The following is a 24908-nucleotide window of genomic DNA, read 5'->3' as shown; positions in this document are numbered from 1 at the left end:
TTTGTCTTCAGCGGTTGTGTCGGGAAGGTGAGCATCATAGAATGCCAATTTAATACATGAAAGTATTCTTGCATTGAGGGAGTACTTGAGTGGAGGCCCAATGTCCTTCTGCTACTTTAATACTAAACCAATAAATATATGCACATAGATCTATTTCCCCATCCTCATATATAAATATAATTGCATATGTACATGTCTTTGATCTTCATTATTCAACATGTCAAATATATTTTTGAGATGGTCTATAAATTCAGATGTAATATGCAGCAAATAAGCTGTTGGACTTTCAAAGTATATTCATGTCATATCTATAGCCAAGGTGTTCTTTGTTCTTTTACAACTACCAAATAACTGAGTAGTTTTTCTTTACCAACTTTCATATTCTTATCATTAATAATTACCAGTGTACCTTTGATCAATTTCAGACTGAAGAAATTGGTAAAAATATTCAGTTTCTTCACCATTGTCATTAGTGGTTGGTGTGAAATATTTAAAAAAAACAGTCATTTTAAATGGTCTTTTTTCCCCAGATATATGGATATTACCTTATCACTGACAGCATGGCACCTCAGGATAGCCTTGAAATATTATTTTTGAAAATTAATGTGATGTTCCTCTTCAATTTGTCATTATGGGCATATAATTGATCTGAAAATAACCAATAACAATCCAGTTCCACTGACTAATGCCTAGGATATCAATACTTAAATATTTTATTTCATTTTCTACAACTTCTAACTTTTTTGATTCATACTTTGTACATTTCATGTTTTGATTATTATTTTGGGGGGTTGATTTTTTTCTAAACCCATTTTATTGGGAGCTAATACAGATCATATCATTCCATGCAAAATTCAGCCACACCAAACATGACTGTATAGTTGCTACAACAATCAGTTTCAAAACTTTACCTTCCTGAACTCATTGATATCAGTTCCCCTTTACCTTCCTCCCCCATGGCACCCCCAGAAACTCTTATTCTACTTATTGTCTCTATAAGGTCATCAATCCTGGGTTTCATATGCTGAAAAAGCAGAAAAACATATAACAAAAATTCAAGAGGGCTACCCCAGTGACAGAACACATCCGAGATAAACACCAATATAGAAGGGGAAAAAAATTAAAACAGTCAATGTTGAAAACCAGATCAGGCCCAACATGGTCAGAGAGGGGATCAAGTAAGAAGGTTTTAAGTCAGGTTTATTAGTTTGATCTCCTATAGTCATCTCTCTAATACATTCTGTTTGATAATCAGTTTCTTCCCATCCCTCCATTACAGAGGGAAATCACTCAAGGTTTATTTTCTATATACATCTAACAAATATATCTTCATCTGCCACTGTCATCCAGAGCCTTCTGCAAACCAGAACCTCATAATTTAGGCTCTAATACCATTCCCTCCTGAAACTTCAGATTATTTGATTACAGTCCTTTGGTCTCTGAAGTTTGTGTACTCCATGTGCACTGAGTTCACATCTCACTTAGATGGCTACTTGTTTGGAAACAACCCTTTAAGATCCCAAATGCTATTTACTGATAGCTTGGCATCATCTAATTCCTTTACCACACTTTGCTGTAGAACTCTATTCTGTGTTCCCTTTCTGAGGGCATATATTGAGCAGGGCGACAATATTAGAATGAATTGTTCTTAAATTGTAGCTAGTGTTTATTGTGAGCCCCAAACCCATTCCTGGATCTGTTTTTCATTTGCCTTTGGCCCCTTGTTAATTTATGGTCGAGAGTCTTATCAGTCATCTCCCTGGAGCAGAAATATGTTCCATTAAAGTTGTCATTGGTTAGTCCCTGGTACTAATTTTTTGAAACCCTGTTGAGAGAGGAATATTGGGCCAATGTAGGCTAACTCCATATATTAATACCTGAATTATTCACTTGCACAGAATGAATCTTTTCAAAACTGGACACTATTTACACAAACAATGGGAGTTGGTTGTCAGGGAAATTTTACAACTATATTCACTGAGAATGTCAGGCACAGGTTTGCCAGAATAATATATATCTTAATACAGCATATAGGGCATTGATGTAGTAAGTCAATTGATTTAGTAAGTCAGTAAGCCTATACCATGATAATCTTGGTATAGCTGTCTTATGCTTCTTCAGATACCATGAGCTTTCAGTCCTAAGTCCTCAGGTTACAAGTGTGTCTGAGGTAGAGTCCAGTTTCCCCCTAAGGGAGTATTCACATTGGACCTCTCTGTTGCAGCCTTTGGGGAGTGTTGTGCACCTTGAAGATCCAGGATTCAATGCCCCAGTGGTCAATGGCACCTGGCCTGGGTCCCTGTTTTGATTATTAATGGATGTTTGTGACTGTTTTTTCTTATTTTGTGTCATGCCACATCAACAAATGAAGGTCCTCCAAACTTTGCTCCATTCATGTCACTAAGGTTGCCTCCACTTTTAGAAGATGCTCTGTGAAAGTACCTTCCAACCTTCCAGCACTATATCTGACAACATTCTGCCACTATTCATAAGGTTTTCAGGGACAACATTTTTAGAAGTAGATCACTAAATCCCTCTTCTCAGTGTTCCTCAGTCTGGACGCTCCACTGAAAGCTGTCCACTCTGGGTAATCCTGCTTGTACTTGAAATACTTGTGGCAAAGCTTCCAGAAACACAGCAGCACATAAGCCACAGTACAACAAACTGACACGTGATTGGAGGATAAATACTAGTAGATAAATATAGTAACCTAATCGGTTTGTTATATGGAAAATCTGAAGTTAATTTGGCCATACTTTTTTAAAGTGACTTTTTTTCTTCATTACTTTGTTTTTGTTGTTGCTTGTTGTTATGGTTTGTTGCTGTATTTTGTGGCTGCTAGATGCTACATCACTTAGGAAACCTAACTTGAACAAATTGGATAGCAAATCTTTAAGTAAGTCCCACTCTACCTTTCAACTATCATCAGTTGATTTTAGTTTAAGAAACAAATGTATGGAGATTAATAATTTTTATTCTTTTGAAGTCTCCTTGTCCCCCCAAAATAAGAAGTCATCTATTTTAGTGTGGTTTTGTTTAAATTTGAGACTCTCAAAGCTAAATCTATATGAGCTATACTTACTAATGGGAAAAAGCTACTGGAATTGCATAATTTTCATGAAGCCACTAGCATGTTTTACCATGGCAGGGTATGTGATCTCTTTTTGTCCCACTTTTGAGAAGAACTCCTGTGCCCCAAGCATCTTAAGACTCTTCATCAATTGTGAAGAATTGGTTGGGTCTCCTTTGAAGGATTAACCCCACACATATTTAAATGTCTTAGATAGCAACTAAAACTAATCTCAAGGACAGGAAAGAACTTTCTGACTTCAGTCATGAAGTTCATTTGGCTGGAAGATTTGCTTTTCCAGACTTGAATGCAACAGTGTGCCCAGCCAGGAAGCATTAGTAGATCACACAGGCTGGCTTGGCACACCAGAAGCCAGCCATTCACTTATTCAAACTAGAACAAATTGATGGAATAAATTAAATATAATTTTGTACACTGAAAACTTTTTAAAGCAGAGTTGTCACATAATGTAAAACAATGTACATTTTCCTTCATTAAGCATTTTTAATGCCATGATATTGGCATTACATTTTAAATCTACTTGGTCAACATTTCAATACTTGTGTTTAGTATGCATTTATGTAACGAGTCTTTCAAATTTATATTGAGCACTAAAATGTGCCAAGTATTATGTGAATGGGGATATAGTAAATGCTAGGTGCAAATAGTGTCTTCAATAAACTTATAATCTTATGGGGAAGACATAATATGTTTCAAATAGAAGATAACTATGTCATGGCACAAGAAGAGTACTCACACACTAATGAGCTAAGCATATTTATGGTCATGCAAAAGCAAATGCATTGTCATGAAGGAAAAAAAATTCTATATGCATCACATTTTCATTGTACTCTAAATATGATACAATAACACATACATGCACACATTTTCCACAGCTGTGTGGCCCACTCCATCTGCTAAGTACCTCCTCCAGTAAGCCAGGTTCAATATGACACAACGTAATATGCTCCACATGGTATAGCTGTTCTTTTTCCCAAAGCTCACATTCACAGGGCTAAGATTTCCACATATCCACACAAACAAACCAAACTTCATAAAATTCATCATAAAACCTCTGTTTTTAATTAAAATTTCCATTGATGCAACTTTTAAAATGATGCAAAGTAGCTGGATATTATCAAGATTACCTAATTTTTATTATAAAAATGAAGAGCCTTTGGATTTTATTTATTGCAGAGAAAAGGAATTATACACAGAATCAGAATGAAGTAAAAATTATCATTTGAGTGGTAAGTCATTTTGATTGAGGCCACCAAACCAGCACTCAGAATAATGTGTAAAAGTTGCAGTATGCTAAGGGCCCTGGTGGCTCAGTGGGTTACACACTGGGCTGAGATGCGCAAGGTCAGCAGTTCAGAACCACCAGCCACTCCACAGGAGAAAGAGGGGACTGTCCACTCATAGAATGATTTATAGTCTCAGAAACCCCATACATCATATATGAGGATAAGTAAAAAAGTACAGCTACAAAATCATAGAAATCTTTATTAAGCAAAATTATCTAAAGATGAAGCTGTTATGTCTTGATATTGTGGTTTCTATGTGGTTTCTCCATCTCTCTAATAGCTCCATAAAAGGAGCTTTGGTGTCATTGTGAGATAAGCATCTGGCTGCTGACCTCAAGTTGTTAGTTCAAAACCACTAGCGACTGTCGAGGAGAGCGAACAATAAGGCTGTCTGCTCCCATGATTCAGTCTCGGAAACCCTATCTGGGGTGGCTGTGAGTCAGAATTTACTCAATGGCCATAGGTATTTATTTTTGGAACCTGTACCTAAAGAATTCTTCTCTCTTCAATCTACATTGAATGGAAACAGCAGTTTTGGCATCCTCAAAGTCTTAAATTAAGTTTCCTTTAATTTTTTCTTTGACTTTGGGTGACATAAAGAATCTTGAAGTATCGAAGGGGTAAAGGTTTCCTAATAAAATACACTCAGGATCGCCCTGGCTGTGAAAAGCAAGTGCATTGCAATAAAAGAAAAAAATCCCTTTTTCTCCTCAATGCTCTTCTCTATTTCCCTAAAATGTCCTCATAGTGAACCACAGTGTTTATACTGTGTTCTTCTAGAAAAACCTATCAAGATTGCCCCTTGGCAGTCACCAATACCATCTGAGCTGACCTCTCTGCTTTGAAGTGAGCTGCCCCTGAAGCTGAAGGAGCCATTGGTTTGATTGACGTAATCTTTTTTAAAGGAAGATTTTTGACACCCAGAGACATGTTTAAACACATTGTTTGAAACAGGGAAAGATGTGTTGGCACAGGGAGTTTGGCATAAAGAACTTAGCTTTATGCCCATGTCTAAGACCTGCACTCAACTCAATTGCTATTAAATAAAATAAAGAAAATTAATAGCCTCCTTATTTACAACTACCTTCCCTATAAGAGGAGGAGGCCTGGTAGTGTTGCTGTTATGAGTTGTGATGACCACAAGGTCAACAGTTTGAAGCCACCAGCCACTCTGTGGGAGAAAGATGAGGCTTTCTAATCCCTTAAAGAGTTACAGTCTTGGAAACCCACTGGGGACGTTTTCCTCTGTTTTATTGAGTTGCTATGAATCCAAACCATCTCCAGGGCAATAATTTCCCTAACAGAAAAACAAAAACAAATCCATGCTTCATTATCTTGTGACTTTTTTCTACAGCCTGACTACCATGAAATTTCCTGGGTACTTAAGAGTTTGTTATTTGACATTAGTAAAGGACATAATGAGAGAGAGGTTATGTTATCACATTCATAATATACTTAAAACAAGAAGCAGCCCACATGTCCATTTACTGGTAAATGGATTAACTGTTGGTAGATGTGCGTACAATAGAATAATGCTCAGCAACAAGAAGCAAAATAGATGACTTTTCAAACTATTATGGTATGTTAAAGTTTCAAAAGATGCTAAATAAAGTCAAATGCAAATCTCTGTACTAGATTATTTCATTTGAAAGAAATTCTAGAAAAGAGGAGGTTTTAGGGGCAGCAGAGGTGAAGGGAGGCGAGGAGATCCGTGTAAAGATGATTAGGAGACTCTTCAGGGTAGAGGTCAGTTCTCTATTCTCATCGTGATGGTGGGTGCATCGCTGCGTACAATTGCCAAGAGCATACCGTCACACGCTTAAAATGAATGTTATTTCAATATTTATAAGTAAATAGCAAAAAGGGGGCAAAAAATGAAATGATTGTCTTTGATACTGACGAGGAGTACCCCAATCTTCAGCATTCAGTGAATGAGGCACCCGCACCGCGAGGGAGTCAATTCCAGCTCACAGCAGCCTATAAAGCAGAAGAGCAGTGCCCTTTCCATTACTGAGGGTCTGTCTCCATCTCTGCGGGAGCAGAAGGGTCATCTCTCCTCCAGAACAGTGAAGGTTCCCACTTCTGACTTTAAGACCGGCAGCCCAGTCACTGCTTAATTCACTCTTCTGCCAGGTCTCTTTTGTTCTGTAAATAGCAGGTCCTTTCATTCAAATGAAAAACAAAGTGGATTTCTTCCAATACCTAAAAGTACTGTTGACAATTCTTTACTTTTCTAAATGATAAGGCTGCTGGAGTGTTTTCACAGTTTGATTAGAACATGTATGTGCAATGAAGGCTTATTTCAGTGAATATATATTAAAATACATATACTTCATAACTTATAACTATTATATTTTAAATAGCATAAATATCTTTGTGAGGAAAACGTACTTAGTAAGTTATTTCAAAAGATGTATTTCCATAAATAGAGCATATTGAGATAAAGCATTGACTTGTAAATCTCTATTGCAGTAATGATTGTGGTCAATAATTAGCAAAAATGTTTATTTACAGTCAATCATTCACCAGAATGATTGCCTAAAAGTGTCAAGGCAGCACTTTGTAAGAAGGCAATCTCCTGGAGAACAACACTTTTAGGCTCACCTTGGAAAAAGTAAGATTCATTTAAAGATTGCCTGAAGGATTGGATTCACAACCCACCTCTCTCCCAGGTGAATCAGATTTAAGTAACGGGACGCTTCTCAGTCCTGTTGCTTCTTCAGCTCTTCTACATTTAAAAGGTAGCATGCCGCAATAGCTTTCCCCCCAAAGTTCCCGAGCTCCAGAGTCGGTCTGTTTATAACAATAATGATGTGTATTTCTCAAAAAAAGTTGTTAAATATTTGAATAATGATTTAAATCTACTCACCAGAAGCTTCTCTCCATTTATTTGCTTTTTGTGAAAAAGGGCAGTGTCATTAAGTAATTCGGACTCATAATCACCATAAATGGAGTTTTCATGACTGTGAATCTTCATGGGAGTACACAGCATCATCCTTTTCTGGAAAGTAGTTTCTGTTTCAAACCCACTTTGGGCAGTTGACAGACCATTTTTTTAACCCACTGTTTTAATATGTCATTTAAACATGTATCGAGCAGTAGTAAGTAATACTTCCCTTAATCTTTTTTCATTTTAAACATATTTCTTCTGTTTCAGAAATTATACTGTTGTTAATTCCAAAATTATCGTGGTGACAATCAGACCTGAACCCAAAACAACGGATTCATTTTTGGAGATAGAACTCGCTCATTTGGCTAATGTAAGTATCACCCGCTTGGCACTGAATTCCTTGGCCAATAAAACTGTAACACACTTTCTAGAATATTTATAGTTGCCAATGACTGAATTTGTTATGTATTGCTATGACATAAAAATGGAATGCCCCTTACTATTCTATGCTTTTCCCCATGATCAATCTCTCTCTCTCTTTTAAACTATACCCAAGGAATATTTAACAGTATTTTAATTTATTAGTGGATACATATTAGTTGAGCATTGCGATAGGCACCAAATAAATAAACCAAAATAAATAAAGATCCCATCTAACTTTGCAGTGGGGAATACTGGCACATAAATATGTAAGGTTAAGATGCATGCAGCAGCACAAGTTATAATTATAGCCTATGGACAGTGCTTAAATGAGGGTGTGGATATATGCACATAGTTTTTGAGGATGAATTTCTACAGCTCTTGTTCAGTTCTGTACAGAAATTAAGAATACCTACTCATCCGTATACATTAACTTTAAATAATTGAATTGTTATTAGGTTAGGACAATCAAGATGAGCCAGATTCAGGCTTAACCATATTGTTTATCCCTTGTAACGCTTCCATCAAATGGACCTTTACATATCAAAAAACAGAAGTGCCAAGTTTCTAAGTCATTTCCCCAAGTCATCTACTTACTGATTGACATAACACAATTTATATTCTCTTTGCTACTATGCCTCTGTAATGTCTGCTATTGAATAGTTTCAGATTTCCCTCCTCTAAATCAACCTGGGTTTTGTAAAAATTGTCAGTGATCTTCCCAGTGAACTCCTTTTTACTAAGCTGCCCCAGGCTTCCTAGCTTGTTTAATGAAAACTGAAAATCTCTCAGCAATAACTTTCCAACATCACTAATAATTCTTAAACTATCTAGGTCTCTTCCTATTGCTGCCAAAATATGACTATATCTATATGGGTTCTCTCTAAACTCAAGAATGTGTTTTATTTCAACAATATATCTCCTCAAGCTTTAGGAACAACCTAAACTCCTCACTACTTTGACCATTGGAAGGATACATGACATTTCTTTTCAAGAAACGTGTGTGTGTGTGTGTGTGTGTGTTTGTTCACTATGTAATTGCTAAATGCCTATTTTTGTTGCTCATTGTTTATTCAGTTACCAGCACTAGGGAAGACAGTAAAACATAGTCAAGAAGGTGTTGACTTGGGTGAAGGAGAGAGTGCTCTACAAGAGGGAGAAGGGAAACTAAAGAGTGGAGGCAGGGCAAGCTATGGGGTTTGACAAGTAGTTTCCATTGTTGAATACAAAACTGGTTATTTGAAATGTAAACTTCCACCTAATTCACAATGAAAAGTTTTTTAAAACCTGTAGATTCACTGAATCATTAATACCATGTCAGAATATGTTCCTTAGAAAGGAGTAAATAAAACGTTACAAATACTTCCAAAGTAGGATAAAATTAGTACTTAGAATTTAAAGAACATAAGAATTAAAAGAAAAAAAAGAATTAAAGGAAAGTTTTTGATATGTTTTTAAAAGGGATAGCCTCTAAAACAGTCTAATTATTTGGATTAATTAAAACTCTTGGAAATGAATATATGTAAACTCTGAGTCAAAATTTACTCTTCTGAGTGCTTGTGTCTGCTAGCCTACAGTAGAGCTTCCCTGTGCTTGAACAAAAGGGCTACCTATGGAAGCCAGTAGGGCCACTCAACTAACCTTATCAGCTAGAGTCTGGAGTAGCAAGGAGATGACCATATGCAAATGGTGAAGTATTCATCCCAACTCTCTTAGAATCAATTTTGTGCCTTGGAATATTTTGAGTGAGCAGTTTACCAGCTGTCTAAAAGAACACTATCCCCATTCAAAAAGGCCCAGCCTTTATAAAATATAGGCACATGCTTTGTGAAAATAAAGTAGAATGGAGGAGGAAGAAGAAATGCTGAGGATGGGAAAGAAAGGCCTCTTCAAACTGCTCTCACTCCAATTTCCCTCTGACTTGGTGGGTCTATTCAGTTCCATCCTCAGAAATCTGTAACCAGTTGCTGTCTAGTGGATTTTGACTCATGGTGATCCCATAAGTACCAGAGTAGATCCATGCTCCTTAAGGTTTTGAGTAACCAATTTTTCAGAAGTAGATTGCCAGGCTTTATTTCCTAGCCACGTCTGTGTAAATGTAGAGCAGGGTGGTTTACTAGTTATGTGTTGGGCTGCAAGCTGAAGGTCACCAGTTTGAGATGGGGTTTTCTATTCCTATCAAGAGTTACAGTCTTGGAAACCCACTGGGGACTGTGAGGGGGGCGGTGTTTACTTTGAGTCAGCACTGATTTTCGATGGCAATGAGTTTTGTTTGGTTTTCTGTGTAAATGCCTGCTGCTGACTTTTTAGTAAGCAGCCAGGCATGCTAGCCCTTGGCATCATCCAGGGACGTCAACACCCTTCCCCCGCAAAAGAGACAAACAAACACACTGTCATTGACTCCATTCCAACGACTCTTAGTGACCCAATGGAACAGGGTGGAACTGTCCATCTGGGCTTTAGAGGTATAACTCTTTACTGGAGTAGAAAGCCTCATCTTTCTCCCATGGAATGGCTGCTGGTTTTAAACCACAGGTCTTGCAGTTAGCATCCTAATGCTCAACCAGCAGGCCTCCAGGACTCCTCACCCCACCATGGAACCTCTTGGGATGGCCCAAGCCCTCCTTTCTACACTACACTCACACTGGTCTGCCCAATAAAGAGAGCCCTTCATGTGGTATTGTTTTGAGCATCGAGGACTTGTTATACCAATGTTTATTTCAGAACCCAAAATAGAATTTTTAAAGACTGCATTTTTTATTTCAGTGAGAGAGGAATATGATTGATTTACTAAGTATCTTAATATTTATTACCACTTTTATAAATATATGCTCAATATACTCATAATAAGAGAAAATGAATAAAAAGCCTTCCAGAAATATGACAAGCTTAACTCAAATGTGAAGAGAAGATATATCTTAAATATATAGACTGAAATTGATTGGAACTTCATGTAGGGATAGGATCATTGTTATTGCCTTCATAACTATTTTAGATATGACATATTACTAATTTATGCCTGTGTGCTTTCACCTATTTTCTTGTTTTAAAAGTATCTGCAAGCACTTTCATGAAGTTTGGGAGATAATATTAACTTGCAAATTATATCTGGTTCAGATACCATGTTGGAAAAAAAAAAGAAATGGAAACTATTAGTTACAGTGAGTTTAGGGAAAAGCCTGTTAACATTTTCTAAACAAAATATGCTCATTAAAATAGCACTCACAGTATGTAAAATATAATAAGGCCCTTGGGAGCGGGTAAGACGAGGTGATAGAATATGTAACCTTGGAGCTCCAAATGTACTTAGTAAAGCCAAGTGCACTTGTAACCAGCTCATAAGTCATTGATGAGTAAATTGCTTTTATTATTTCAGTTTTCGGGGATACCGATTTTGTTGCTGTGACCTATAGTTTACAGTTTATGACCCTGATGCTTAGACACAGTGATTGTTCATGCTTTAGAAATATAAAATTTGGCAGTCATCTAAGTGAGTTGCCAGCTAAGGAAGGAGCAACTAGCCTGTGTGATCCAAGGGTTACAAATAATAAAGTCTAAGATCAGAGGAAGGAATTGTTTAAGAGCTTAAATTCTAAGGAATAGGTTTGCAGAAGGGTATGGATGACAGTAAAAGCCCAAAATCCATTTGCAGAGACCCCATGAGGATTAAGACTCCATTGAATTCCCTCAGATCATTGATTAGAAGTTTGAATAGTCTTGCCATCAAACCGAGTGCTTTAGAAAGTGGATTACTACAGATACAGTGAGGTTAAAATTAACATATTATCATTTGCTTTTCCTTTTGACCTATTTTTCATTTGTTCGACTTTCTGTTATCTTCTGTTTTCTTTTAGATTGAGGTTATTCTGTGTTTTATTTTGTTGCTGTTGTTGTTTTTGTGTATGGTTTTCTTTATATGAAATTCAGAGACAGTAACTGGATTAATAGTTCTTTAGGGCTATAGAAGGCAAAGTTGCGGGGGTATTGGGAGTTAATAATAATGAGTATAAGAATAAAGAAAATGTCCTAAAATTGATTAGGTGAAGATTGCACAACTCTTTTTAATATAGTTAAACCACTGAGTTTTATAGTATGTGAATTATATGCCAATAAAACTGTTAAGATAAATAAATAAAATATTTAAAGGGGAAAAAAAGAAATGTCAAATTTTACGTTACCCTGAAAAAAATATTTTTCTTATAACTTAAAGACATTAAAAGTGACATTTACGCTTACCAATATTACTAGACTCTATGGAGCCATGGGAGGAGTCATGGTGGTGTAGTAGTTACGTATTGGGCTGTAATGCCCAAGGTCAGTGACTTGAAACCACTCTCCGCTCTGTGGGAGAAAGACGAGGCTTTCGATCTCAGTAACAGTTACAGTCTAGGAAAATCAGAGGGATAGTTCTACCCTGCCCATTAGGGGCACTATGTGTTGGCATCACCTCAAAGACAGTGAGATGGAGCCATGGTGTAACTTTTGGTTAAGCATTTTACTGATGCAAGGTCAGTGGTTCAAACCTATCAGCAGCGCTGAGGCAGAAAAATGAGTCTATTTGCTCCTATGTAGATATGTAGCCTCACAAAGCTGACATAGGGTCAGACTGAGTCGAGATCAAGTAGGTTTATGGTACATAAAGAGAGTGCACAAGGAAAGTTAATCATTTAATTGAAAGTAATTCTTGTGACCTAAATAAATGAAGTAAAATGAATCTGTAGGTGGATATATGTTCATACACTCACACTTAAACACACACAAAGCACATACGTGTACACACATTCCATCTGTAAACCTGACTAAATAAGGCTGAATGTTATTGTCTAAACCCATAAAATGCAAGCTAACAGGTAGCAAGTCAGTCCTGACTCAAAGTGACCCCCTTTGGGTAGAATGACCCTTGCAGGTTTCCAAGGCAATAAATCTTTATGGGAGTAGAAAGCCTCATCTTTCTCCCATAGAACAACTGGTAATTTCGAACTACTGACTTTGCAGTGAGCAGCAAAACTCATAATCCACTCTGACGCTAGGCCTCACATTCCTACCTCTAAAGATGAGTTAGAGCAGGGGTCCTCAAACTACGGCCCCCGGGCCAAATGTGGCCCGTTGAGGACATTTATCCGGCCCGCCAGGTGTTTTTGCCCCGTTTTGTTTTTACTCCAAAATAATATATGTGCAATGTGCATAGGAATTTGTTCATAGTTTTTTTAAAACTAGAGCCTGGCCCTCCAATGGGTCTGAGGGACAGTGAACTGGCCCCCTGTTTAAAACGTTTGAGGACCCCTGAGTTAGAAGAATATAGAAACAAAAACATTTCAATTATTTCATGCACTGTCAACTTTGCCAGCCGCAACAAACGTTTGTTTTCTAGGCAAACATGTTGATGTGTGGTTCCATGTCAAAGAGAAAGACCCACTGTTCAGTCCGCTCTGCCTTTCTTTTTCTTTCTGTCTCTGAGCAGCAACCGTAAGGGTGGAGGTAGAGTGGATAAAAACACATCAGGTTTACTTATAGTTCTCAAATTGGTCATATACACAAAAAAGCCTCATGATAATTTGTGTGACATATACTTTCAGAGACTAGAAAGTTGTTTATATGTTAAGAAGTATAACCCCTCCCCCATCGATCAGTGTTTTAGAGACCTGTCCTAAAATTTTTTTTAAGTCTATGATATCTATTAAGGTCTTTCATCCTCTCACATGCATTCCCAAGGATTTTTCATGTGTGTTGGGCTGTTGACTGCAAGGTCGGAAGTTTGAAATCGCCAGCTGCTCCTTGGGAGAATGACATGGCTTTTTACTCCAGTCACGAGTTACACTCTTGGAAATCCACAGGGGCAGTTAGTTTTACACTGTCTTACAGGGTCGCTATGAGCCTTGATTTTCTTAATCATTCCTAAAATTGTTCTGGGCAGCATGAAATGCTACATCTGAGCTCCTTGTTATGTAAATAAGAAAGAAGTTATATAAACCAAGAAGTATATTGACAAAGCTGGCAATTTTTTTAATATTACTATTTTTAAATAGATACGGTTTAGTTAAGGTTAAAACAGGGAAGTAAAACAAAATAGAAAAGACAAGGCATGAAAGTGCTGTGGAGAATATCTGTGGCAAGTAAAATTTGGGTCGTTATGCTTAAAAACTGGAATTATTTCATTTTTAGGTTAGAACACGTTCAGCTAGATGATTTTGAACAAAACCAAGTGAGATAGTCATTTGTATTTGTCTGGCCAAAAACACGTTTGTCAAAAATAGCATATCCTTTCCCAAAGTTTTCAAATAACGTCTGGCTTTAATATCTTTGAAGGGTCCATTGTATTGACAGCTTGGTAGATTAATCTTTTTTAGACCATCTGTCTCTTTTACCTGACAATAGTTGTTTCCTTGTTTAATGCATGTCTTAAATCCACTTCTCTAGGTCAATCCATAGCTTGGTTTCCTCTTGCCCTGTCATTACATTTGTTACGCTCTCTGTTGCGCTCAGCGTTTCCTGCTATTGATTTCCTGTAAATTCCTCATAACAGATCTTGTACCAGAGTCCCTTTGAGAGAGGTCTCTGAGCATTAATAACAAATATTTTACAATGGTCTGTCAGTAGAAGCTTATAACCAATTATATATATATATATATATATATATATATATATATATATACATATATATATTTAGAATGCACTCATATTTTGCTATGTATTACCTGTCTCACACTCTTACACCTTAAGTGACCAAGCACACCGATTCCTTTAATTAGTTTGGTTTGCTTATTTTGCTAACATTCAGAATTTTACACATCATTGACCTCAGTTATCAAGCCTCCATGGTTGTGGTTGTACTGGAATACATGCTCACTAAGAAGGCCTGTCTGATATACACATCCCAAAATGTATAGTAGTACACATCAATGCAGCTTGGAACCAGTAATAACCCTTACGTGGATATTGTTCAAAATGTCACCAGTGCCGAGAGAGGGAAAAAAGAAGCCTGTAAACAAAGTATAAGATGTGAGCAGTAAGAGCGTTCGAGGAGAAAATGGAGCATTAGTGGAGACACAGAATAAGAGTAAATGATGCATTCCTCATTTTTATATTTTAGTCCAAAACCAGAAATTAGTTTCTTCATGGAATTACAAGAGGAAAGGGTTACTCGAACATCATCTTTTAATGTTGTTCACATGGTCTTTTCCTTCCAGTAGTGATTTTCTATTGTCATACCCTGTTATGGATAGTAATGATGAAATGTTAACGCAAAGTCAGTACCCTGCACTAATTTATGTAGAGATTAACTTCAGCTCCATCAGACGTTACAGAAAGGAGTGAACTGAGGGTGCAAGGTCTGCATTCTGGATTGGTGAGTAGTGCCTGGGCTTCTCAAAGCTTGCAAGCAATCTGTCTAGGAGACAACTCTTGGTCTCTGCTGCTCTGAACAAAAGCATAAGAAATCATCGAAAATAAGGGGAGTAGCTACCTTGAAGCGCACCTCCATCTATACTGAGACTAGAAGAAGCACGTCTCCATCAACCTGAGACCAGGGTCAACCTAGACGGTCCAAGTAGAATGGGAGGAAAATGGAGAAGAAACCCCAAATGCTTAAATTAAAAGAAAAAAGACAAACGAACACAACCAGGTGTTAACTTTAAACAGGAACTACCCACTGAGTTCATCTTTTTAGCAAAATATCCGAGTAGCACATGCAAAATAAAGGATACTACCTGTAACATTAGTGCTTTACCCCAAAATTAAATTAAATTAAATTAATCACCTGCATGAGATGAAAAGATGAACATTTATTTTTAAGTGAAGATGAGAATCATGTGGCTATTTTCAATTGGAAACGTAGCTTGCGTGTAAATTTTCACCAAAAACACAATACAATAATATATTTTTAAAAACAGAGAAAGGAATAAAACTAGGCGTGAACTAGATTGATAGGATCTATTTATCTCAGGTTTCTCACCTATACTTGTTTCTATATCCATGAAATGCACACTCCCCTATCTTTGACTGTGATCTGGCAAGTACAATGTGTTGTCCAATAAGTACTATGAGCTCCTTCCAATAACACCCTAGATAAATATCATCTGATCTTATGATTCAGCATTGTAGCTGTGCTGAAGGTTTCTCAGAAAGTAGCAAGTTACTGTATATGAAAAAATATCTACAGCTAAAAGTAGACACCTCTTAGCGTGGAGTAACAAACCAATTGAAACATCATGACCCACCCATTCCCTGAACATCCAGTTCTATACCTTGTGTATGAGCCAGTTAAAGATGCACTTCTTCCCTGAAATTTGCTCTGACGACCACAGACCATGGCACTCTGTCCCTCACTTGTCATTTAGATAGTATAACAAGTGACATTTATATGAGCAATTTTCTTGTACTGTTATATAAGCATTTTTGCCTGTTACCGTTGTCTGTCCAGAAGACACTAAACTTTTCAGGGAAGAGTTTATTTGTGCATTTTATCAGCACGGCTTAAAAATATGAATATTTGATAGGAAGTAAAATACAGGATAAAAAAAGGTGCAAATACTTGGCGTTAGAAAACCCAAAGAGAACTGCGCGCTCAGCATGTATCGAAGTGAAAGAACTGAGGCAAACCTTGAAGCCTTGAGCTGCAGTATAGAAGGCTTCTGTGGGCAGAATATGGAATGGTGCAAGAATCATCAGAAGAAGCTAGAAGGAAGACAGAATCATTGTCCCAAAAAGTATTGGTTGACAGTCAACCTTTTAAGAGATGGTAAATGAACCAGAATTGGAAGTACCAAAGGAAAAAGTCCTTCAACTTTTCAAGGATTTCATTTTACTTGGATCCATTGCCAGTGCTCATGGAAGCAGTAGTCAGGAAATGGAATGATGTATTGCCATGGGTGTTAAAGAGCAAAGATGTTACTTTTAGAGTTGAGGTATGCCCGACCTAAGCTATGGTATTTTCTATCATTCCATAAGCATGTACAAAGCACGTATACATTATAGCAGTAGTGAGAATGGCACCGCACTGCAGAGTCGCTATGAACCAGAGCCTACTGGACAGCACTCAACAACAAACAACAACAAGGGAGCAACAGAGTTGGAGTTAATAAAGTTTCCAAGTTAAAATGAACAATTATTAAAGTTGGAGTACATTTCATAAATTTAAAAATAGAAATCTTAATTTTTATTTCTAACAAAATTCTACAAAAGACTAACCAACAGTACTTAGAAAGGCACTATTCACCAAAAATAAAAAAGCTCTAGATTTTCAAAGTTGTGGCTTTCCTAGATATATGGGTGATCAAAACAAAATAACATCAATTCTGATGTATAGTGACTATCCAGTAGGACAGTGTAGAAACGAAGTGAAGGACGTATAAGGATATTATGGAAGCAGACTCCACAACTTTTCCTGGAAAGTGGAGGTGTGTTCAAACAGCTAACTTTCAGTTTGCAACAAAACATTGAGACCTGAGGGCTAACTCATGGTTAGTTGGGTGGTTGGTTCACTTATAGAAAAGAGTCAGTGACCTACTTCAGGCCTGTTGTATAGCTACCTTGAACTGTCGTTATTTTTATCACTGACTGTTGTATGAGCTGTCATGTTTGTCTCATAATCCTGTATAGACTAACATCTTGGCAGAAAGTTGGATAAACATTCAGGGTGGCAAATGCTGGATTCCAAGAATTTGCAATGCATACATTATCTGTCAAGCCCAAGGAGAGATTGTCCAAAAAAGTTATTTAGTGAGGGAAGGTGGACGGGCATGGGACTAGAAGGATCCGTGTGGAAATTATTTGGACTGACGAATGTGCTCATTGTCTTAATTATGGTGATGATTGCACTAGGGCAAGTAAAAAATAAACACAAACAAACCAAGCAGTCCTAAAAACCCTTACTGCACAAAAATACCAAGATGTGGATGTATTGTTTCTTGGCACATCCTTCATTGCTCTTAAAGGCAATGCTTCCTTCTCTCTAAGTCTTAGCTGAAGAATTCTGCCCTCTCCAATTTACACTGTGTCAAAATGAAGCTTTGACATCCTTGAGGGTCTCAAATTATGCTCCTTTGAAATGTTTTTTAGTTCCAGGAGCCAAAATATTTTGAAGGGGTAAGATCAAGGCTGTGCGGTGAGTAGGGGTCAAGTTTCCCAATGAGATACTTGTAGGGCAGCACTTCCTACCCCTGAAGAATGAGCAGGCATGTCATTACGATGGGAAAAAATATATCTGGGCACAACTTTTCTGTCCTTTTTTCTCATCAGTGTAGCTTTAATTTAAAAATAAACAAAAAAAGAAAATTTCTTTCTCCCTCACCCACCCCAATTCAACAACTTCTCCATCAATAATTCAATGCTATTGATTATACTATTCGTGTTGTACAACCATTATTGATGACCTTTTCTAAATGATGCAAACCGCTTCATAGGCTCCTGTGATTGTCCTGTCTCCTTTGGGAAAATTCTTTCGGGATTCCTCAAAATAGTAGCCAGAACTTTGGAATGGACTCCTCTGGCCTTGAGTTTAATGGACTCAGCTGATTACCCTAGAAGCCACTATTTGGAATGGACTTCTTTCACCGAGACTAAGACAAGAGTATTCCTGAGAGAACTCACCCACAGGCGTCCCCGCTGTTCACAGAGACATGTTAGACATGTTTTATTTGGAATAAGCACATTTCTGCTTATCCTCACACACCTATGTCAAAACATTAAGTTTTCTTTTTAAAATATTTTATGTATACACTAAAATAAAATCTGAAAGCATGGGCAGTTTAAAAAAAATTAAGTTATTTAGTCTTAGTTTGTGTTATTAGAAATATGGCACCTAAATTGCAGACACAGTAATTCAGTTTATTGTGCACAAGTCCCACATGTGTGAGTAATCTCACTGCACTTTAAGAGTGTGTATTCCCGAAAACAAGTGTCATAGAATATGTGAGAACTGGACACCAACAGAATTTATTTTATGGGAAGAGAAGACCCTCCAGGGGTGTATTAATGATCTATAGGTTAACTGAATTTATTCCTTAAGGGAAGAATTTTTAGATTAATTTCCACAAACAAGATAAGGCCCAGAAGAATGTAAATAGATATATATAAATGGTTGGGGAGGACAGGACCTAACAATTCAAATTGGGAACAAAAAATGAACTTCCCTTAATAATAGAGTGTGGAAAGCCTGTTGTATCATCCTGAGCGTTCTGGAGGGTTTTCAATGCACAATCAGTGAATTAAATAAAAATCTAGCATTTTTTTCCTTACTGTATCACTAGGTGTGATTTGATACAAGTATGATCTGATGATGAAGAAGATATGACAAGACACAATTTTTAAAAACCCTCTAGAAATATGTAACAATTTCTGGGCAGCTCCCCCTTGAGGCAGAGGGGCAGAGAGTGCTGGTCATGCTTGTGCATGGCCAGTGGTTTGGATATTGTGACTATGTGGGTCTTCTTAAGAACACAGCAGTTAATACTTTAGAAGAAAGTGAAGAGAAATAGATATCACCAAAGTATGGGTCTTTGGGTACAAGTAAACTTCATTTAAAATTCACATGGAATGACTGTGTTGTTTTCATGATTCAGAGTCCATAACATTGGCCATCAAATCTATGAAAAAGGAAATACAATTTCTCATGCAACAAATCAAAGACGTAGAGAGGTATCTCACTGCAAGATACCACAGCCACCAATCGACTTGCATTTTATAAAACACTTATTTTTAAAATGTCTGTACTCGAGATTTATTCTTTCTCTCTGTGCTTATTTTTAGGGTACTTTGAATCCCTATTGTGTGTTGTGGGATGACTCAAAAGCGTAAGTGACAGATGTTTTCTTACATTTCTTTGGACTAAATATTCAAAGCACATTAAGTTATTTCAGCCGCCTGCTAGTCAACAGGAATATGAGAAGTCAGTGGGATGTGAGTTACACTCAGCGAGAAAATAGTCTCTTGGTTTTGAATCTGCAGGGCAGCATGATGAATGTGTTTGTGTGTGATGCCATCAGGGCACGTCTCAGGATAGGATTACATTACCTAATGTGCAAAGTGCATTGCAATGCAGAGGCCAGGATTTGTTAAAAGCTCTGATATTTTGAAATTATAGAAGCCCAACTGCTATTTCAATCTCTTTCTCTAGTAATTCAGCTTAGCTTTTCAGATTAGAAGAGCAATGTCTTGGGTCAATTGGCCAATGCATTACTTGCATGACCTTGAATCTATTCTCAGAACAATGTAATATTTATTATACGGCTCATCCAATTTGTTTTGATATATAAAACATTCCGTGACATTTAACTGCTTCTGTTCATATATTTTGTGAATTTATGTACCTAACAGAAAACAGTTGCATTAGATAAGAATGAGTAATTATTTGTACAAGTGATTACAATATATCTGGTCAAATTATCTTCATCTCATTCATAATTCTATGAGATTTTAACATCTTCAAGGCAGAAAAATTCTTCTTCTTTTTTTTTTTTTAGTTAGATTCATGCTCTAACTACTTGGGTTTATTGTACTGATGTAGCCAGATTAACTTTTGGAGGAAGCCATGTATCAATCAATCCCAAAGCTAAAATGCTCTCAAACAGGACACCAGATCTCCTCAGAATTTGCTCGGTGTTCTTTCTTTAAATCTGACAGACATCTGAGATTTTATGATGTCAGTTTCTTCACCAGCAGTTACTGGGGAGGCTAAAAGAAGAGCATAGAATTTCTAGTAAAAGAGCAAACTCACAGGTGAGGTGCTCAGTCCTAGGGTACTAAGGTAATCTAATCTATAGATGTCTTCACTTAGTTCAGAAATCTGTTGTGTAAACATACACTTGTTGCTACTGATTCAGGAATTCTGGGCACCCTCTTCTGCTAGGAATCCTCATCCCTAGCAGATAAAGAAAATTTCAACTTACCCTAATGATAATATGAGTTGTATGCTTTCATTCATTCCTTGATTTGCATGAGATTATAGTAAAACATTTTTAAAAACCTGGAACCCACCACAGTAAAATTTCTGTGAATGTTCCCTTCCTACCAATGTCCAGAGAAGACTTTGAGGCAGTATACGAAGACACTGCTTGGTATGGTGTGCAACTAAAGGAAGAATGAAATACAATAAGAATGTCTTTGCTCAGTGTTTTGCTCAAAATGTTTATTGACTTTTTTGCTCGAGAATAACATACTATACTAAACATTTAATTTTACGTAGTTGCTTACACAAATTCATAAATAATAGCCAACTTTGATTTAGGCTTACTATCTTTTAAGTGGGTAAGAGATACTTTTATATCGATCTAAACAGGAATGTGTTACCAATTCCCCAAACCCTTAAGGACTGTTACAGGGTCACTGCAAGAAAACAGCATCCTCTTTGTGCCACATTTGGTGTCCTTTCATGGACGTCTGAGGTGTTGAGTTTAATTGATAAGGCTATTGGTGTTTGAGGTCAGTGTTAACCTTGGGAATCAGTCACATGGTACTTTCCTCAGCATCTGCTGATAACACGACTCTTTGTCAGTCATGAGGAACATATCTTAGCGTGACAATTTCAACTCCTGAGTTGTCCTGGAAGGAAACGATTTGGTGAGAGAAGGAAGTGGGCTGAGGTGCTTTTCAAAGGAGATTTCATCAAGAGATCAGTGTAGTTCACCTTTCCTTGGTGAAACCGAAAAGGGATCTAGAAGCTTTCTGCCTTGTAGAAAAATCCTTTCTAATCACATTTTACCAGATGGCTTTCTAGGGTGAGTTTCTAAATAAGGAAAGTTAAGACAACTTGTTCATATCCCTTCTACTTTGGATATTTTGTCAGGTACAACACTGGCATTCAAGCAGTAGTTGTGCTATTTATATGTTCTCCAACAAAGATAATACTGAAAAAAATATTGCTACTTCTTTTTATATAGAAAAAAATAAATTGAATGATATTTTAAAGATTCTAGTAAAAAGGTGAAATTAGAAACTGCTTTTGAATATTGGTTAGGTTATCAACTTTTTTCTCCTTCAAAATGGTTTTAATTTTTATTGAAGAAATAATCAAACTATCTTTTGATTGTAAAAGTTTAAAGTATGACAGTAAATCCAAAGGTCCCCTTGACCATCCCCTCTTTGGTCCCTTGTGCTCACACACCTCTCCAGGATCGTCCTTAATATCATTTTGTTAGTTATGATCTCAGACCTTCATCTTTATGCAGCTTTGCATTGGCATATGTATCATCCATAGAAAATAATACCATTTTAAAATAAATAGTATACTCTGTGTGACACTTTGCAGCCTCAATTTCTCATTCAGCAATAAATCTTGGATATTTTTTATGCTACTACTTACATTTTATTCATCAAACCTGCTCCATTTCTAAATATATGTTATGGTGTCTTTGGTGCTACCCATATTAGTGGTCATTGAGGTGGTTTCTAATCATTTTTCTCCTACTAAATGTGCTTTTATGTGCTACCTTCTTATGGATCCCTCCTTAAGGATGTCTCTGACCAATCCAAAGAATTACTCCATTGTTTTCTGATTCTTGTTCTATGTAATATCCTTCAAAGGGCACATCCTTTCTTTTTCTATATATATAATTTTATTTGGGGCTCTTACAGCTCTTAAAACAATCCATACATCAATTTTATCAAGCATATTTGTGCATACGTTGCCATCATTATTTTCTAAACATTAACTTTCTATTTGAGCCCTTGGTATCAGCACCCCTTTTAAAAAAATCATTTTATTGGGGGCTCTTACAACTCTTATCACAATCCATCCATCCATCCATCCATTGTGCCAAGGACATTTGTACATTTGTTGCCATCATCATTCTCAAAATATTTTATTTCTATTTGAGCCCTTGGTATCAGCTCCTCATTTTTCACCTCCCTCCCGACCTCACCTCCCTTACAAACCATTGATAATTTATAAATTATTATGATTTTGTCATATCTTACACTGTCCAATGTCTCCCTTCACCCACTTTTCTGTTGCCTGTACCCCAGGGAGGGGGTTATATGTAGATCCTTGTGATCGGTTTCCCCTTTCTACGCAACCATCCCCTTACCGTCCTGGTATCACTACTCTCATTATTGGTCCTGAGGGTTTTATCTGTCCTGGATTCCCTGTGTTTCCAGTTCTTACCTGTACCAGTGTACATTCTCTGGTCTAACCAAATTTGTAAGGTAGAATTGGGGTTGTGATAGTGGGGGGAAGAAAGCAATAAAGAACTAGAGGAAAGTTGTGTGTTTCATCATTGCTGTACTGCACCCTGGCCGGTTTCTCTCCTCCCCGTGATCCTTCTGTAAATGGATATCCAGTTGCCTATAGATGGGATTTGGGTCTCCACTTCTCACTCTCCATAATTCACAATGACATGATTTTTTGTTCTTTGATGCCTGATACCTGATTCCATTGACACCTTATGATCACACAGGCTGATGTGCTTCTTCCATGTGGGCTCTGTTGTTTCTCAGCTAGATGACTGCTTGCTTATCTTCAAACCTTTAAGACCCCATATGCTATATCTTTTGATAGCAGGGCACCATCAGCTTCCTTCACCACATTTGCTTATGCACTCGCTTTGTCTTCAGCAATCATGTCAGGAAGGTGAGCATCATGCAATGGCAGTTTAATAGAACAAAGTGTTCTTGCATTGAGGGAGTACTGAGTAGAGGCACAATGTCCATCTGCTACCTTAATACTAAACCTATAAATATATGCACATAGATCTATTTCCCCATCGTCACCTATAAATATATTTACATACGTACATACCTGTATTTAGACCTCTATAAATGTCCTTTGCCTCCTAGTTCTTTCCTCTATTTCCTTTCACTTTCCTCCTGTCCTGCTACCATGCTTAGCCTTCATTTGGGTTTCAGTAATTCCTCTTGGTTACATTGCCCTTGATCAAGCCTTACCAGGCCTCCTACACCCTCCTTGCCATTGATCTTTGGATCACTTGTTGTTCCCTTGTCCCTGGGTTTGTTAACATCCACTTCCTTTCCCTTGTATCTCCCTCTTCCATGTCCCTAGGAACTGTTGGTCCCATTGTTTTCTCCTCCAGATTGTTTATCCCACCTATCTTATCTAGGTAGACCTGCAGAGATAATAATATACACAAAATAAAAACAAGACAGAGAAAAATAAAGCAACAAAACAGCAACACCCCCCCACCACCAACAACAATAAAAGACGACAAAAAAAAAAGATCGAGCACCATTCACACACTGTGTCTCCAGTGTTGTCCCCCGTAGGGCTGTGGGTCACACATCCTTTCTTTATTAGTCTTTGTTCTATGGGTTTATTGTGTGTCACTCCCACAAAAGAGTAAGCCCCAGAAACCCGTTGCCATTGAGTTGACTCTCCTTCACAGTGCAGCTCGAGGAGAGAGGAAAACTGCCTCTACTGGAGAAGAACCCCTCCTCTTTTCCCTAAGGAGTGGCCAGTGGCTTCCACCTGCTAGCCTGATTGTTAGCAACCCAACCCCTAACCTACTCCGTCACCAGAGCACCCTGGTGAGTTGTCTTATTGTTCTTATTCACCATGGCATTCTCGGTGCCTCATCCATCACTTGTACATGTAACAACTATTTACTCCGTAGTTTCTTGAGAGAAAGATTTACATGTACCTTGAGGATGGTTTCTATTTGAGAATTAATGTCACTTCTGTTTCATTTTTACAATCAATTTATACATTTATAGCAATGGTTAGATCTAATATTGGAAGTATGAAAACATTCCAGCTTGTGTGGGTACTAATGTAACTTTATAAGCAGCCTATTTTACTTTTAAAAGTAATGAATTACCCTGATGCTGCCAAACAAAGGCATTTTAGTCTATTGTCATTAGACATACCAGTTCTAGAAGACTATAAAGGCATATTTTGATTTGCCCTGATGGTGGCATAGTGGGTTTTAAGTTGGGCTGCTAACCAGAAGGTTAGCATTTTGAAACCACCAGCTGCCCTGTGGGAGAAAGACGGGATTGTCTACTCCTCTAAAAATTTACAGTCTCAGACACTCGCAAGGGAAGTTTCACCCAGTCCTTTAGGGTAGCTGTGACTGGAAATCAACTCAATGGCAGTGATTTGGTTTACTTTGCTCTGTGTGCGTGTGTGCGTGCGTGGGTGCGTGCGTGCGTGCGTGCGTGCGTGTGTGTGATTTTAACAAATTAGCATGATGCAGATAATGCTTCACATAGCTCACAAATTGAAACTCATTTGATCACTTTAAAATGAGATGCGTTTTAAGTAGAAGATACTATT

General features: G+C 37.4%; 1 protein-coding gene across 3 annotated transcripts in view; it reads left to right on the top strand.

The window, feature by feature from the left end:
- ADGRB3 (adhesion G protein-coupled receptor B3) overlaps positions 1-24908 on the top strand; it is a 513164-nt gene that overhangs the window by 160829 nt on the left and 327427 nt on the right. For all 3 annotated transcript variants that reach the window (XM_045294359.1, XM_030886780.2, XM_045294360.1), the window contains exons 13-14: positions 7535-7637; positions 19433-19476. In XM_045294359.1, the coding sequence (XP_045150294.1) occupies positions 7535-7637; positions 19433-19476 (147 nt within the window). The remainder of the gene's footprint in view (positions 1-7534; positions 7638-19432; positions 19477-24908) is intronic.

This window comes from Echinops telfairi, unplaced genomic scaffold (genome assembly GCF_000313985.2).
Source record: "Echinops telfairi isolate 266 unplaced genomic scaffold, ASM31398v2 ScPeMD7_3533;HRSCAF=4204_0, whole genome shotgun sequence".
Classification (NCBI taxonomy): Eukaryota; Metazoa; Chordata; class Mammalia; order Afrosoricida; family Tenrecidae; genus Echinops; species Echinops telfairi.
This window is presented reverse-complemented; position numbering and strand designations above follow the sequence as displayed.